The sequence below is a fragment of the Ornithodoros turicata genome, unplaced genomic scaffold (genome assembly GCF_037126465.1).
Source record: "Ornithodoros turicata isolate Travis unplaced genomic scaffold, ASM3712646v1 Chromosome56, whole genome shotgun sequence".
Classification (NCBI taxonomy): Eukaryota; Metazoa; Arthropoda; class Arachnida; order Ixodida; family Argasidae; genus Ornithodoros; species Ornithodoros turicata.
In genome coordinates, this window is record NW_026999384.1 from 332,294 (window position 1) to 346,607 (window position 14,314).

Here is a 14,314-nt window from a genome sequence, read left to right on the forward strand (position 1 = left end):
TAATTTGAGGGCTCACGCCAAAACGTTCTGTGTGGGAGACAAGGTGTTGGTCTTGGATTCTCGGACACTGAACAAATTACAAGCCCGATGGCATGGGCCAGTGAAAGTTACGGAACGCAGGAGAAATAATAGTTATGTAATTGAACATGCGGACGGTAAAAAGCAGTTGGTGCATGCGAACCATTTAAGACCCTACATGGCCCAGGTTGATCAGGTATCTGTTATCTTTGAGGCTGATGAAGAGTTCGGGCAGGTTGTGAACGCACCCGCTGTGACAGATCAGGGGGAGGCTTGAACCGAATTTTCTTGGAATTAGAGCAGATGTCCTCAACACTTGAGGCCGAGCAAGCAGTTCAGTTGAAGCATGTCATCCAGGAGGCAGCAGACTGTTTTTCAGAACAACCCGGCAGGTGCACGGTGGGAGAACACAAAATACATCTGATCCCCGACGCCGAGCCCCGCTAAGTACAAAGTTCCCCGCAACCCCCCGAAAGCCCCGCGACCCCCGTACAAAGTTCCGATGGCCATGCGGGCCGAGGTGGAGCGTCAGATTGCGCAGTTATTACAGTGGGATTTCATTTTTACGACAGAAAGTATGTACGCGCATCCCATCGTATGCGTGGCGAAGAAGGATGGGTCGGTGCGCATGTGTGTTGACTATAGACAGCTGAACGCGGTAACGCAACAGGATCGGTACCCCATGCAAACTGTCACGGAGTTACTTTATGAGGTAGCAAAGGCACAATTTATAACCGTTCTCGACATGACTCGAGGGTACTGGCAGATTTCCGTCGACCCAGATTCCCAGAAGTTCACCGCTTTCGTGGCTCCTAACGGTCTTTTTGCGTGGAAGGTCATGCCGTTCGGATTTCGTAATGCGGCAGCTACCTTCCAACGCGTTATGAATGAGGGTCTAAGGGGACACAGAGGCTGCTGCGCGGCCTATATCGATGATGTAGCGGTATACTCATTAACTTGGGAACAACACTTAATACACTTACGCGGGGTATTCAAAGCTCTGCGGAAGGCAGGGTTGAAGGCGAACTTGAAAAAGTGCAGATTCGCACAGAGCAAGGTTAAATACCTAGGACACACGGTGGGATCGGGTAGCCACTCACCGGACCCTGCTAGGATCGAATCGGTGCTCCGGTTACGACGAAGACAGAGTTGCGTCGAGTTTTGGGAATGTTGAATTACCATAGGAATTATATCCCGCACTTTGCCGAACTTGTAGGCCCGTTGACAGACCTAACCAAAAAACAGTTTCCCAACACATTGCTCTGGAATGAACAACTGGATAGGGCATTCGATGAGATAAAGTCCTGGCAGCAGTGACGGAGTGAGCCGTCCCCCGGCTAGACCTCGATTTTATCCTCACTAACGACGCGTCTCGGAAGGCTGTAGCTGGCTGTCTCTCACAGGAAGAGGGCGAGGCCGAAAAGCCCATAGCGTTTCTGAGTAAGAAACTTGAACTTCCCCGCAGGTTAAGTGGGCAACGATCGAGCGCGAGGCATACGCAATTGTGTGGGCACTCGTGCAGCTGGACACGTGGGTATTCGGGAACAGGGTAAAGGTCAGGACTGACCACAACCCGTTGACTTACCTCACGCGTGCCGCCCCCTCCAGTGCGCGGTTAACCCGGTGGGCACTCGCATTGCAAAAGTATTGCGTAGAGCTGGACTACATTCGGGGAAAGGATAATGTAGCTGCTGTAGCTCTAGATCGTGCACTTGATCTGGCCGAGGGTTGGAGAAATATATGCAGTGATCGAGGGTTTAATTGTGGGGAGCAACGTGTGCTCCCTGCTCGGGACGGTTGCGGGATTTTAGTATAGCGTTAACGTTAACTGTGCTTTGCTTTTTGCTGGGGTTTAACTTGATGGGGGTGAATTTACATTATATACTGGTCGTTCGTGGAACGTATCAGTTGAGGTGCTAACCGGTTCAGGGTTATGTCGCCTCTAAGTCCGCAGTGTCTCGCGTCGCCTCATGTGTATTCGCCAGCCAGCCTTCATCAGCACGCATGAAACATGGACACGGTTTCATACTCGAAAGGAGGGAGGTGTCATGTTGTCAGCTCCGGCAAACAGCAACGACGACGAGGCAGTAGTAGTAATGTATCAGCTCAAGTATCCGGAAACTCACATCTTCGCCTGGACGCCATTAATTAGCAATTAGAGCTAATTGGGACCCCCCACATTAATCAGGACCCACCAGGGAGTCATTACACTAATTGGGGATCATCTAAGACACGTCCAGACGAAGATGTGAGTTTCCGGATACTTGAGCTGATAAAAAATAAAAAAATAGGTAGAAAATAAAATGAAAAGATAGAAATAGAGTGGAGAGAAACAATTTATTCGAAAATCAACGATGCCGCGGCGAAGAAACGGCTCCGGGGTGACCAGTGCTTGTTGACGTCGGGTAGTTGCAGAGATCGACGACAGGTGGCCACTTAGTTGCAAGGCATCACACCAGATGGCGCCACCATCATAGCTCTAGAGGAGAGAGACAGAGAACAAGATACTAGCGGCAGGTAAAAATGACAGCACTGCTAAACAAGTCTAGGCATGCGAGAGAAAAGGTCTAACCGCTACTGCTAAACAGAAAACAGTACACATCGGGGGAAAAAGGCTTACGGGGGGACGATCGCTTAGGCCTAACCACAACACTACGCACCTAACACAAGGCGGGAACCACACATCGCTAAACATGCGAGAAAAGGCTTAACACGAGCGCGGTCACCGCTAAACACGGCAAACATACGAGAAAAGGAGCGCGCTTGGGCATAACCTCAACACTACGCAGCTAACACAAGACGGGAACCACACATCGCTAAACATGCGTCAACAGGCTTGGACACCGCAAAACATGTCTAAACATGCGAGAAAAGGCTTAGCACGAGCGCGGTCACCGCTAAACACGGCAAACATACGAGAAAAGGAGCGCGTCAAATCACTCACCTTTTCCCCCGCGGCAACTTCCAGGCAGAAACTGAGCGAGCGCGGAGAACATACGTCTGCTCTCTACGAGAGGCAGCCAGAAACTGAGCGAGCGCGCGGAGCGCACGTCCGTCTTCCGCGACGGTCCGAGAGAAACTGAGTGAGGCGACGCGCAGCGCCCACTATGGATGCGCGCGCGCCCTCTGCTTCACCCGTCCGCGCATGCGCGCGCGCGCTGCTAGCTCCCTCTGCGCCGGCCGCGGGTGTTTTCGGTTTCGGCTCTCCGCTGCGCGCGCGCTCCTAGCGGCGACGGGTGGCTTCTGAGTTTTACTCTCGTTTCTTTGCGCGCGCGTTTATCTCTATAAAGGCACCGCGCACCGCGCTCGCGTCATCACTACGTGAAGATGTTCAGCTACCACTCTTTACAAAATTGTTCCCGCACCCACGCTTCTTGGGAAGAAGTGGAGAAGGAATGTTTCAACGGCGAAAGTCCCCGCAACAAGCTCGTCATCACTGCTTTTCGCTACATGATAGACATGGTAGGCTTTGGCAATATAGGAGAGATCTCGCCGGGGCCGCTGCAGGAGATGGTGCGTCGAATTTACGCCCGTTACAAGAACGTCTGCATAACGGTTCCGGACGGTTCCAGACATCGTGGACCTTCTCGCTCGTGCCATCGCTCATATTAAGCACGCTCTACGGAAGCAGCGACATTTGCAAGCAGTCTACATCGCCAACTTTGTCACTGATTTATTGAAATACCGCTTGGTTATTGACATGCAACGCATTAAACAGTCCGAATAACTTTGACGAGACTCTGTGTGTTCTTTCACTGAAACATCTTTATTGAATACATACAAAGGACTTGGTCGATAGATGCCTGCACCCTCCCTGACTTGCCTCAAGAGAAAGGATATGGGGTATCTTCATCGCAGCGTCGTCATTGCGCGGGTCACTGCACCAGCACGATGACGGAATGGTAATTCTTTTCGTACACCCATTCCGCTACCACACTGCCACGATGACCCGTACTTCTCCCGTCTGCGAGAGAGAGAGAGAGAGAGAGAAGCATGTCTCGACTAGAACTTTTATTCTCGATTACATGTGCGTGCAGCTCTTTGTTCCGCGGTTACTCGATGCCTGACGACGACGCTCTCGGGCTCTCTTCCGGGTTTTCCGTTGCTGCACAAAGAGAGAGCACTATCGTAATCCTATACGCGTCAAAACATAACAAAGCTTACCGTATTCGCAGCTCCCATAAGGGAAGGAGTGTACGGCATCCACGAGATAGCGCTTGTCGTCGTAGGGGACCAAGCTCTTCTTGAGTCTCGAAATGGTGTACATCGTTTGCTTTATACTCTGGATGGTGCACTGCTTCTGAGAGACCGCCTTTTCATTGAACAGAGAATCTCGGTACACTTCGTGCAATAAATGTTTCCTCACCACGTCCTTCTTAACTCCTTTCGCTCTCGCGATCTGTTTGTGTGACCCAGCCAAGAGAATGCTGTACATTTTCGCTCGGATGACTACGACTTCCTGAATAACACCACCTCCCGTCTCGTCTTTGAAGAACCCCATCTGGTTCGCGTGCTCGTCGTTGAAAAGTGGGTGGTCCGGCGGATAGGAAGATAGATCTAACGCACTCTCAATCTTCATCAGCTGCTCTTCCAGGCTTTCACACGTGAGAGAAAAAATTATGCTGTCCGTGTCGCAATAGATCAATTGCACTGGACATGTCAAGCGAGAAAAGAGCGACTCGTAGATGAAGCTGTACATTCGGACTTTGGATATTTCAAGAATGGCAAAGCCCGCGTAAAGGGGGTGCGTGCATTTGATGCGGCGTTGCTTCATCTCGTATAAGATGCACTTATCACTCAGAATGTGAAAATGCTGACTGTCGACGGAGCTAGCTTTTCGGAGCGCGCTTTCTTTGTCGTAGGCTATAGCGTACCTTTTCATGCGTCTCACATTTTGTATCGACTTACCGAACGTGCTGTTCGACATGGTTTTGTACAGAAGTCGCTCGAATTTCGTGGTCGCGGCATTCCTCAACGCGACGTTTCTCTGCACGAAGGTTCGCAAAAAGTTGTCTTGGTGGAACGAGAGGATGTTGTGAACACGTTTTATTTTCATGCCCAACCTCACGTACAGAGCGAGCAATGCATAATGAACGACATAGCGTTCTTTGTCGTGGCACGTCAGCAAGAGTTTCTTGGTGGGAGGGGCGTTCAGCGACAACGCATCTTTCAGGTGGTGTTGGTAGGGGGACAGTTCGTTCTCGTCCACGCACCTGTGTTCGGGTGCCAGGGGAAAATCCCTGGTGAGCGCGTGCAGTTCTTCGGGATACGACAAATCTACTACGTAGACGTAACCCACTTCCGAATCGTGAGGAATGTTGAGAAAATCAATCTCGCTCCACCTCGAAGGATCGACCCACTCAAAACCTCCTGTTGGGAGATGGAAAGTCATCGCGTACGGGTACAAACTGTTCACGTCGAGGTACTGGATAAAAGTCTTTTCTTGCTGGGGATCGTAATCGTCGCACCCCTCGTGATTAGCCCGACAGTATCTGTGGAAGCTGTTACAAATGCCTCCCCTGATTCCCTTCTCGATCGTTTCGTACATCTCTTGGTCGAGTTTTGGTGAGCTCGAGTTTGACATTGGTGAGCTTCAGAGCGCTGCTCCACGCGTAACTGGCGAGGGACATGGCACGTAAGATATCCATCCCATCCGTCTCTAGCGCAATCTTCCTGAAATACAGTACGACGTCGCAGAGCTGACAGGTGTCGAGCGTGACGTAGAGACGCGTGTAATCTCCTAGGTTCTCGCATTTGAACAATTCGAAAATCTCGAGGGCGTACTGATAGTCCTCGTCCGTGATCTCTTCATCGTTCAGGTCACTTTTGAAAGCTTCCTTTGGCGGTAGTGCGGGCAAATTGTATGCTTCGAAACTGTCGACGAAGGTGTACGGGTAAATTCCCTTCTTGAGAAGCCGTCGGAAACGGTCACCAAACATTTGACGGGTACAATGAAACGCACTCTCGCCACCGCTGGCGAGAAGGGTTTCCACCAGGTTCGACAAGGACAGGTTGAAAAACTGCGTGGTATCGCGGAAACAGAGATCTCCAATATTGAACCCTCTTATCTTTTCCGAGCTCGAAGCTAAGATCCACGGTTCGCCCAGATTTAGAACGTGCATGTGGCGGAGAAGGGAGCTCAAATCGTACTGCAGGTTGTGCACGCACACGACGAGTTCTTTGGTGTTACGACACGTAAGGTTACACGTATCACACAGCGTCGCTACAAAATTCGAGGAACCGGGGTCTACGAAACGGGTGTGGTCGTGATGCGACACCTTCCGCGTATGTCGGTTAAATTCGATTCCACAAAATTCGCAGTGCGTAGCGCTCGCGTGCCGAAAGTGGTCTTCCATACTCATGACCAACGGTGAGGGAAGACGGTTCAGCCTATCGATTTGTTCGCTAAATCGCTTGAGCGAGAGCAAGCATTTTTCTGCCGCGTTGAGTCCCAAATAGCCATCTACGTCCATTATTTTCCCATCACAACTTCTCACTAGCACAATGCTATACGAGCTCATCCTGTGCATACTCGAGGCGTCCTTAACGAGCGCATCCTTTTCCAGCATGCTTTCCGTGTCCAACACCGCGAAATAGGGATAGGGATGCATGTACTGTATCTTGGTGAAGGAAACGCTCTCCCCCGCTTTTGGCATTTCGAGAATTACTTCGTTTACGTCTCGACACAAACGTTCGTGCTGCTCCAACGCCCCTCTCGTCCTATAACCGCTCGTGCATTTCTCGCAATAAAAATAGTCACCTCGCCCCATGAAAGTGCTAAATTTTCGGATCCCATAGAAATGCTCCCTAACCTCGAGCAGGTGGACTTTGTCCTGATAGAGCGTGCAGGGAACCCGTCCGGTAGATATCGAACTCGTCTGCTCGTCGAACACGTAGATGTACACGGAGATTTTGTTTTTTCTCTCCCACAGGGCAATGTCTTCGTAAGTGACTGGGAAGCAGGGTGGCCAGTACGTTACGCGCGTCTCCGGATTCGAAGGATTCATGTATTTGTGGTATCTAACATGAAGGTTTGGTTTGCTCCTCAACGGATGCAAGAGTGCCAGCACGCTGTACTTGAAACACTCGTTTTCGTGATTCGGTGGAAGTTTGACGTTTGTGAGAGTCTTTGTTTTTTTCTTCAACATTTCGGGAAGCTCGATCGTGCACCCAATCCGCTTCGGTTTCAAACGCGTTAGTTTTAAGTCGACACATTGGACGTCGTTCGAGGTGAAACCAGACCCTTCTCTCGCATAGTTTTCTACGCGTTGCGAGGATTCTGCGATAGCAGCATTTATCGCGCCTTCGATTTCTTGACGGTTATGAACCACTCTCATGTGAAGGTTCACGTGAAGGAGATGAGAAGTCAACCCGTCGGCTCCGTCCTTAACCATGAGCGCTTTCGAGCACAGACAAAATTTGAAAGGCATGGGATATGCTTCGAGGACGCGCGTGATTACTGGAGCTATGCTCGGTAGATAGAGTCGCAAATCGTCGACGTTGTCGTCGTGCGGGGAACAGAGAAGCGTGTACCTAGTAGCCGTTCCGTCAAATGCCTCATCTGTGACAAAGAAAGGAAGGAATCGTCTCTCCGTGACGGAGGGATGATTCTCTACGACGTGTTCTCTCAATTCAACGATTCTACGACCCTGGACAGGCTCAGCTTCGTTTCGAAATTCTGGGCTTGCATCTGGTGATTCATCTCGAACCCTACCAGACAGAGGAATGAAATCTGCATACGACTGATCCCCTTCCCACATGAGCAATTCGTCTGCATTGTCATGTCCATCTAGGGATTCGTCGTCGTCCGTTTCAGGTATTACGAAAGGCGGACTACTGACTCTGTTGTCGTCGTCATCTGAAAGGACGACTGGGCTATTACCGAGATTCTCTATTCTAGCTTCGTGCTCTCTTTCTACGGCCACGAGCATGGCATCGATGGGGTCGTACTGACATACGAGACAGCGCGGCACTGCGGTCAAACAAAATCAGTACGAGATTCCCCCTCACGAAACAATGCTCACTTTTCCCTTCAGTTGAGGAACGCTTGAGATTGATGATGATGAGAGAGGATGGGATGAGTTCCTGTGTTCAGTGTCATGCGGTGACAGCGGCTATTGGTTCCTGAAAAAACAATGTCATGCATAGAATACACTCTCACAGCAGAGACGGTCAACTTACATTTTGGTCCACGAAACGACTCACGTCGTGGATGAATGCCCCTCATGGGCTGTCGATCAATCGTCGTAGAACCAGCGCACCTTTTATAGTCGCTACACCGCTCTCCTCCTCCTCGCATTGCGACGGTGTCGTCTGTACTTTGAACACCCCGCCTTCCGTCTTTCGCGCCTTTTTGCGATGTCGCATATGACAATGATGTCATCGGCGTTGAATAAAACATTACACTAATTTCAAGCTAACACTCTGGGACGACTTGTACATGACGACAAGAAATACCCAGAGTGGGATTCGAACCCAGGATCATTCTACACTGGGCGCGACACACTAACCACCAATCTAATTCGTACTGCGTGATGTTTTTCGTATTGCGGGGTTCGTGTCTACACACGTCACAACATGTTCAAACACGTTCAAACATGTTCAAACACGTTCAATGACGTCATAGAGAGAGAGAGAGAGGAAGTAGTGTGTCCAGGGACGACTTCGACGCCTGTGTCTAAACACGTCCAAACATGTTCAGACACGTTCAATGACGTCATAAAGAGGAAGAGAGAGGAACGAGTGTGTCCAGGGGCGACTTCGCCGCCCGTGTCCGAACATGTTCAAACACGTCTTAACATGTTCAAACACGTTCAATGACGTCATAGAGAGTGAGAGGCAAAGCTTTACTATAAATGTCGAAGCGAACGTTCGATCGTCATTCCATCATGATCAGCTTGGTAGATCCTCGTAAGTAATACCCATGACGTCATCATCGTCGAAATGTTTGAAGAGTTTCGTTTCCAGTGTACAACACTTTTGCTGCGCGTGAAGTCGGTTTTTTCCCGCCTCACATATTTCGGGAGATTGGCAGCGCCCGCTTCTTCTGCACCAATTGCGGTGGATTGTGGTCCAAAGGTACGCTTCCTCGTTATTTTTTTAATACGTTCTATAATCGTTCTCATTTTTTCAGAGCAAAAGCATTGGACGGACCGATTGATTCGCCCGTTTCTCGGCTGTCGGACGGTACCGTTCGACGTACGTTGCGAAGGACTTCGACTATTGAAGGAAGATGGAGAAGATGGACCATCAGAGTCACTCTGTGACTGAAGAAGATTGTACGTGTGTGTGTGTGTGTGTTTGAGTTTAAAAAAAAAAAACATGCGTTTCTCACACTCCTTTCGTTGCAGATTACGAATGGCTACTGACGGGAGATCTACCCCTGGTCCTAACCTTCAAGCCTCCTCCAAAGACCTTCTTTTTGCGAATCGGCGATCAACTGACTACCTGTCGTTGCGGTGGACTCTGGTCGAGAAACCCCAGCCATTGGTTAGACTCGAGCCTTCGTCCGTATTTGGGCTGCCTTCCCGGCTACGAAACCAAAGCTGGAGCCTAATTCATGTGTAACGAGAAATAAAAAAAGGTTGTCTACTCTCATTCCGTCTCAGTCATGATGACGCCCGAGCAGAGGTTTGCCACCTTTGTGCAAACGCGAATGTATCGGGACTTGCTGCGATTACGCGATTATATTCACGGCGATAGCTGCGAGGGAGACTTTCGCTCGATTCTCAAGACGATACCCTTACGTCTGTTCACCGTCAGTGGGAAGATTGCGAAGAAAATGAAGCGTTTCGTAGATTACAAGCTCGAGCTGTTGGAAAAGTATAGACGAGGAGAGACAGTCGACCCGTGTCTCATCAACGCGGGTTTCAACCGACCTATCGTCCGTCGCTACTGGCTTCTCCACACATCCCTCGACGTCACGGTGCATACCGGCGACGACGGCGAGCGTCGGGTCAGCACGTTGGAAGATCGTCTCGCAAGGGTCTTGTGTATGTCGTGAAAAAATAAAAAGTCTATTTTTTACGAAACGAGTTCGCTCACGAGGAGACGTTTTATTGTTTCATCATTCTCTTCGAGGTTACAGGAAAACATGGATACACAACTTTTCAAGCTGTAGCGTTTCGACATGCGCGTGGCTACGTAGATACAAAAAAGCCCGCAGGAAGGCGAAAAAGGCGATTGAATACACTTGTCGTTATACTCGTCCACTACAGGTAAAGTCCTTCGAAGGTTTGCTTCGATGGGGAGTAGTTCGTAGCTGTCGAAAAACACGGCAGACCCGTCGTAGTTTTTCAGGTAGAGCACCCAGTGCTGCCCGCGCCTTCTTCGCTCTTCCGTATTGATGATTAAATAACCGGGCTTGCGTAAAACGAAGGCTTCGTCGGAAGCGCAAATGCCTCTCAGCATGGAGGAAGCGAGGGGGTTCAGGGACACGAGTTCCAAGATGTCGCTCTCGTACATCTTTTCTTATGGGAAGGTGACCGTACGGTCCTTGTCGACGTACATGAGCTTGGGACACTCGGAAATCAAGAGGACGGTGACCGCGTGTGGAAGGGCTTTAGCGAAGCGTAATTGCAGGCGAACGTTTCCTTTTCGCCACTCGTTCAAATGCGAAGGAGAAGAACACCTGTCCACGTCCAAGTTAAAGTAGAGAAGGAACCCGTTCGTTTTAAATCGCTCGTAGCTATACTTGAAATGTTTCTCTCCCAGTTCTTGCAAGAAGTTAAAGTAGGGAATTTTGACGAGGTCGTTCTGAAAGTCGTACTCGGCTCGCACTTGCTGACCGTCCACGGAGAGCATCGAATGAGACAGGTCGTAATGACGGAATTTGTAGGGGTTCGATTGGATGTCGCCGAGAAAGTCGGACGTGGCGAGCAGGGCGACGCATAATTTGGAAGGCACCCTTTCGGGGTAAACGTTTTCAAAGTGAGCGTCCAAGCTCCCGGCACTCAAGCTCCGCACCTTGGTTTCCAATCCGCGTAACACGTAGATGGCCGGCGTGGTCTGAAGCCGCCGCTCGTATTCCAAAAATAGGGAAGGTGACAGCGTCACCTTTTTCAAGTGTAACGTCATTTCTTTAATGTCCACCTCGTAATTGTACGTTTTCTTGTCTTTGGGGACCGATACGAGTTTAAATTCGTCGTTGTTTAACAGGAAAACGATGCGAATTTCGACGGCAGGTACCATCAGGCGCGGCTGTTGAAACAGGTCGGTATTGATCTGTCCGACCAGGTTAAAGTATTTTCCACCCTTGGTCGCTTCGTAACGTTGTTTCGGACCGCGAGACGAGACGTCGTAATCGTCCTTTAAATGTTCGTCGTCCTCGACATAAAGTCCAGCCGCGTGCACTGTTTCTTGAGCCATGGGCGTGGAATGAAGCACGACGTCCAAAATACTCCTGTAGGCGTACAACTCGTTGGAACTGACGAGCTTGTTGTTCGCATAAACGGTGACCGTCTTAAACATGCCGCTCAACAGGTGGTTTATTGGGAAAACGACATCTTTCTCGTCCATTTCTTCCCCGTCGTCGCGAACAATGCGCACGGTCAAAGACACGAAACTGCCATAGAGATCCAAGTGTGCCCTTTGCAAATTTTGAATACAAAACTCGATCACGGAATTATTTACTCCGTTGACCGGTAAAAAAGTTGGTACGAAGTATCTTCCACGCCGTATTGAATGGAAGGGGGTTCGAATATCATCACATCACTCGTTAGACAGATCGGCGTCTGTATTTTTCCTTTCGTTGACGTCATGACGGAGCGCGCACAGCGGATGTGTGACCTTCACGGCGTACCAAAGATATCTGCAGGTGCGTCGTGTGTCGGCGCCTTTTGTTGTCGTTTGCGGCGTTTCTTCCCATTGTTGTTTCCAGAGCCCTCCATGGAATCCAGCACGTCTCTCCCCGTTGCTATGGCCGTCTTTTTTACTGCGCGCGATATTCCTTCGCCTTCGGCCAAATTCCGCGCCAAGCGCTTCAACGTTCTCTTGGCGATCGGTTTTATTTGCTGCCAGATGGGAACGATAAACTTGGATATGTTGCTCAACACACCGCCCCCTCGTTGGAAAAGGGGTCCTGTGTACACGGGAATTATTTTGGGTGAATTACGGTACATATTTGAAATGCAACGTTAGATTGGTTCTGCCTTTGGACCGCAACGGCAAACGTCTTCCCGTTTCGTCCGCGAGAACGATCGTCACTGAGGGAATTTCGAATTGAGACAGGTTAAAATACTGGACAGGTTAAAATACGTGGGTTCCACGATATCCGTGTACACGATTATGTTGTGAAACGGGGGTTCCAGGAGTACCTCGACGGAGCTCGTGGCATCCTCATCCCCCGTGAACACGGTACGCGATTCGAAGCCCAAAAGCACGGCCAGGTACTCGGAAAGTCTTAGGGTGGAGGTGCCCTCGGAAAGCCGAATTTTACATTTCTGTTCGGTTCCGTCGAAGCTGAAGCGCGCGCGTTCGCCTACGCACTGATTAATCGCATTTAGAAGTGCTTGCGGCGTCGCATAATAGCCGGGAGGCACATGTACTTGCAAAGATCGAGGAATTTTCATCTTGATCGTGAAAGAAAATTGGCGCGCTATGGGGAGAGAGACGCGTAGCGTTTCTTCGTGTCCCTCGACGGCTGTGAGATGTAGCAGCTTGACAAAGGGTTCCGGCACGTGCAACCCTTTCGGTGTTTTCAGAGAGTAGACGTTATCCGCGAATTCTAGCGAGGCGTCCAGCTTGAGCGTCTGGAAATACTTGTTGAGTGTGTTCTGTAGGGACGTGGTTTCCGAATTCAGAGTGACGTCGCCGAAAGCGACGGGTGCGACGTGCTCCAATAAGATGGAGGTGGCTTCGCGTTCGCTCAATTTGGGGGGTTTCACCGCACGACCTGCTTCGCGGGACGCTAGCGAGGCGTCGAGCGCCTGTGCGAGCCGAGGGTCCAATTCCACGGCTTTCACGTCCACGGGTAAGACGAAGTCGTATCGCGATTTATTGCACGCGAAAGAAACGTTGAATTCCGAAAGGGCTTTTCCCAAATCCCTCTCGAGATCCGAGGTGACACGAAAAGTTCTGCCGGCTTCGACCGTGTCCTCGAAAGAAACCTCGATTTTCGCATCTTGCATTTCGTACCCGATATTTAAAAAATCGTTACTTATGCTGAGATCCATCAGACCGACTTTATACCGATTCGAGAGCTGAAGCGGACTATCGAAAGCTACCGTGAAGGCGTTGAGTTTATTCGAGGGAAACTTATCCATGCTGGCGTTCGAGAGCAGGTGGACGTAGATGTCTCACATCATTTCCCAATCTTGACCACGTCGCTGCTCGGAACCCAACTGTCGTGTTCTTTGTCGTAACCGAACCAGCGAACCAAGGAGAAGCTCTGACCGTTCAGTTGCTTCTTTCTCAGCACTTTCGTTACTGGCCAAGGCTGATTGGCGTCTCGGGTTACGACGAGTACCTCCTCCGGGTAGAAAGATCCGTCCACTTCCTTACCCCGGTAATCTTCCAGGTGTACGACGGGAGGAGAGGTGTCTCTCAGGCGGGAGACGGTGAAAATCTGAGGCGACCAACTCCCTTCCGAGCTCTTATGAAAACCTTTTCTGTGAAGTAGGACCCTCACTTTATCCCCCAGTTTGAGCTTCTTTTTCACGGAGGGTACGACGGGCTTCCCATTTATCTTATTGAACAGCTCCAATTCGTTTTCGGGCGTGACTTCGGACGGGCTGATGCCCAAAGTCCTGTGTTTGGTGGTGTTGTAGTCGCGCACGATCTTGGGAAGCGCGGAAACGAAGTGGTATTTTCCCGTTACTCTAAAATAACGGAATATTCTGTCGCGTAAAGTGCGTATGACGCGCTCTGCCTGCGATGCTTTGATTACTGGAGAGAAGGTAGAATACATGTGTACCTTCTTTCGTGAGAGATACTCCTTGACGGTCTTGTTGTAGAATTCCCCGCCTCTGTCGCAAAAGATGCGTGTAGGTACGTTACCTCCCCGAAAAAGTCTTATCATGGCCCTTTTCATTTCGGCGGGGCGCTTCGTCTTTAGCGGGAGGGTGCGCAGAAAGCGGGAGAGGGAATCGATTGCCACGAGAATGTAGCGGTAGCCACCGTTGAATCTCTTGTATTTTGAAAAATCGGCGATGTCCATTTGCCACACGTCGTTGATCTTGAGCGCGATGACGCGTCTCCTGTTAAACTTTCTTCTGACCGGATGGTGGAGCGTGTAGGCATCCAGCTTTCTGAGAATGGCGAGAGCCTTCTTTTTGCTCAAGTGATGCGCTTTTCTATA

General features: G+C 50.3%; 1 protein-coding gene and 1 long non-coding RNA gene across 2 annotated transcripts; both read right to left on the minus strand.

Annotated features, from left to right (window-relative positions):
• Positions 1 to 2,336: 2,336 nt before the first annotated feature.
• Positions 2,337 to 3,077, minus strand: LOC135374422 (uncharacterized). Its single transcript, XR_010416897.1, has 2 exons — positions 2,963 to 3,077; positions 2,337 to 2,497 (listed from the first exon to the last, which is right to left on the minus strand). It is a non-coding gene; the product is annotated as an uncharacterized LOC135374422 (long non-coding RNA).
• Positions 3,078 to 5,611: 2,534 nt separating this feature from the next.
• Positions 5,612 to 8,237, minus strand: LOC135374407 (uncharacterized). Its single transcript, XM_064607371.1, has 4 exons — positions 8,200 to 8,237; positions 8,043 to 8,142; positions 6,551 to 7,990; positions 5,612 to 5,634 (listed from the first exon to the last, which is right to left on the minus strand). Coding segments are annotated over exons 2-4 (1,464 nt in total). The 5' UTR covers positions 8,044 to 8,142; positions 8,200 to 8,237.
• Positions 8,238 to 14,314: the final 6,077 nt, after the last annotated feature.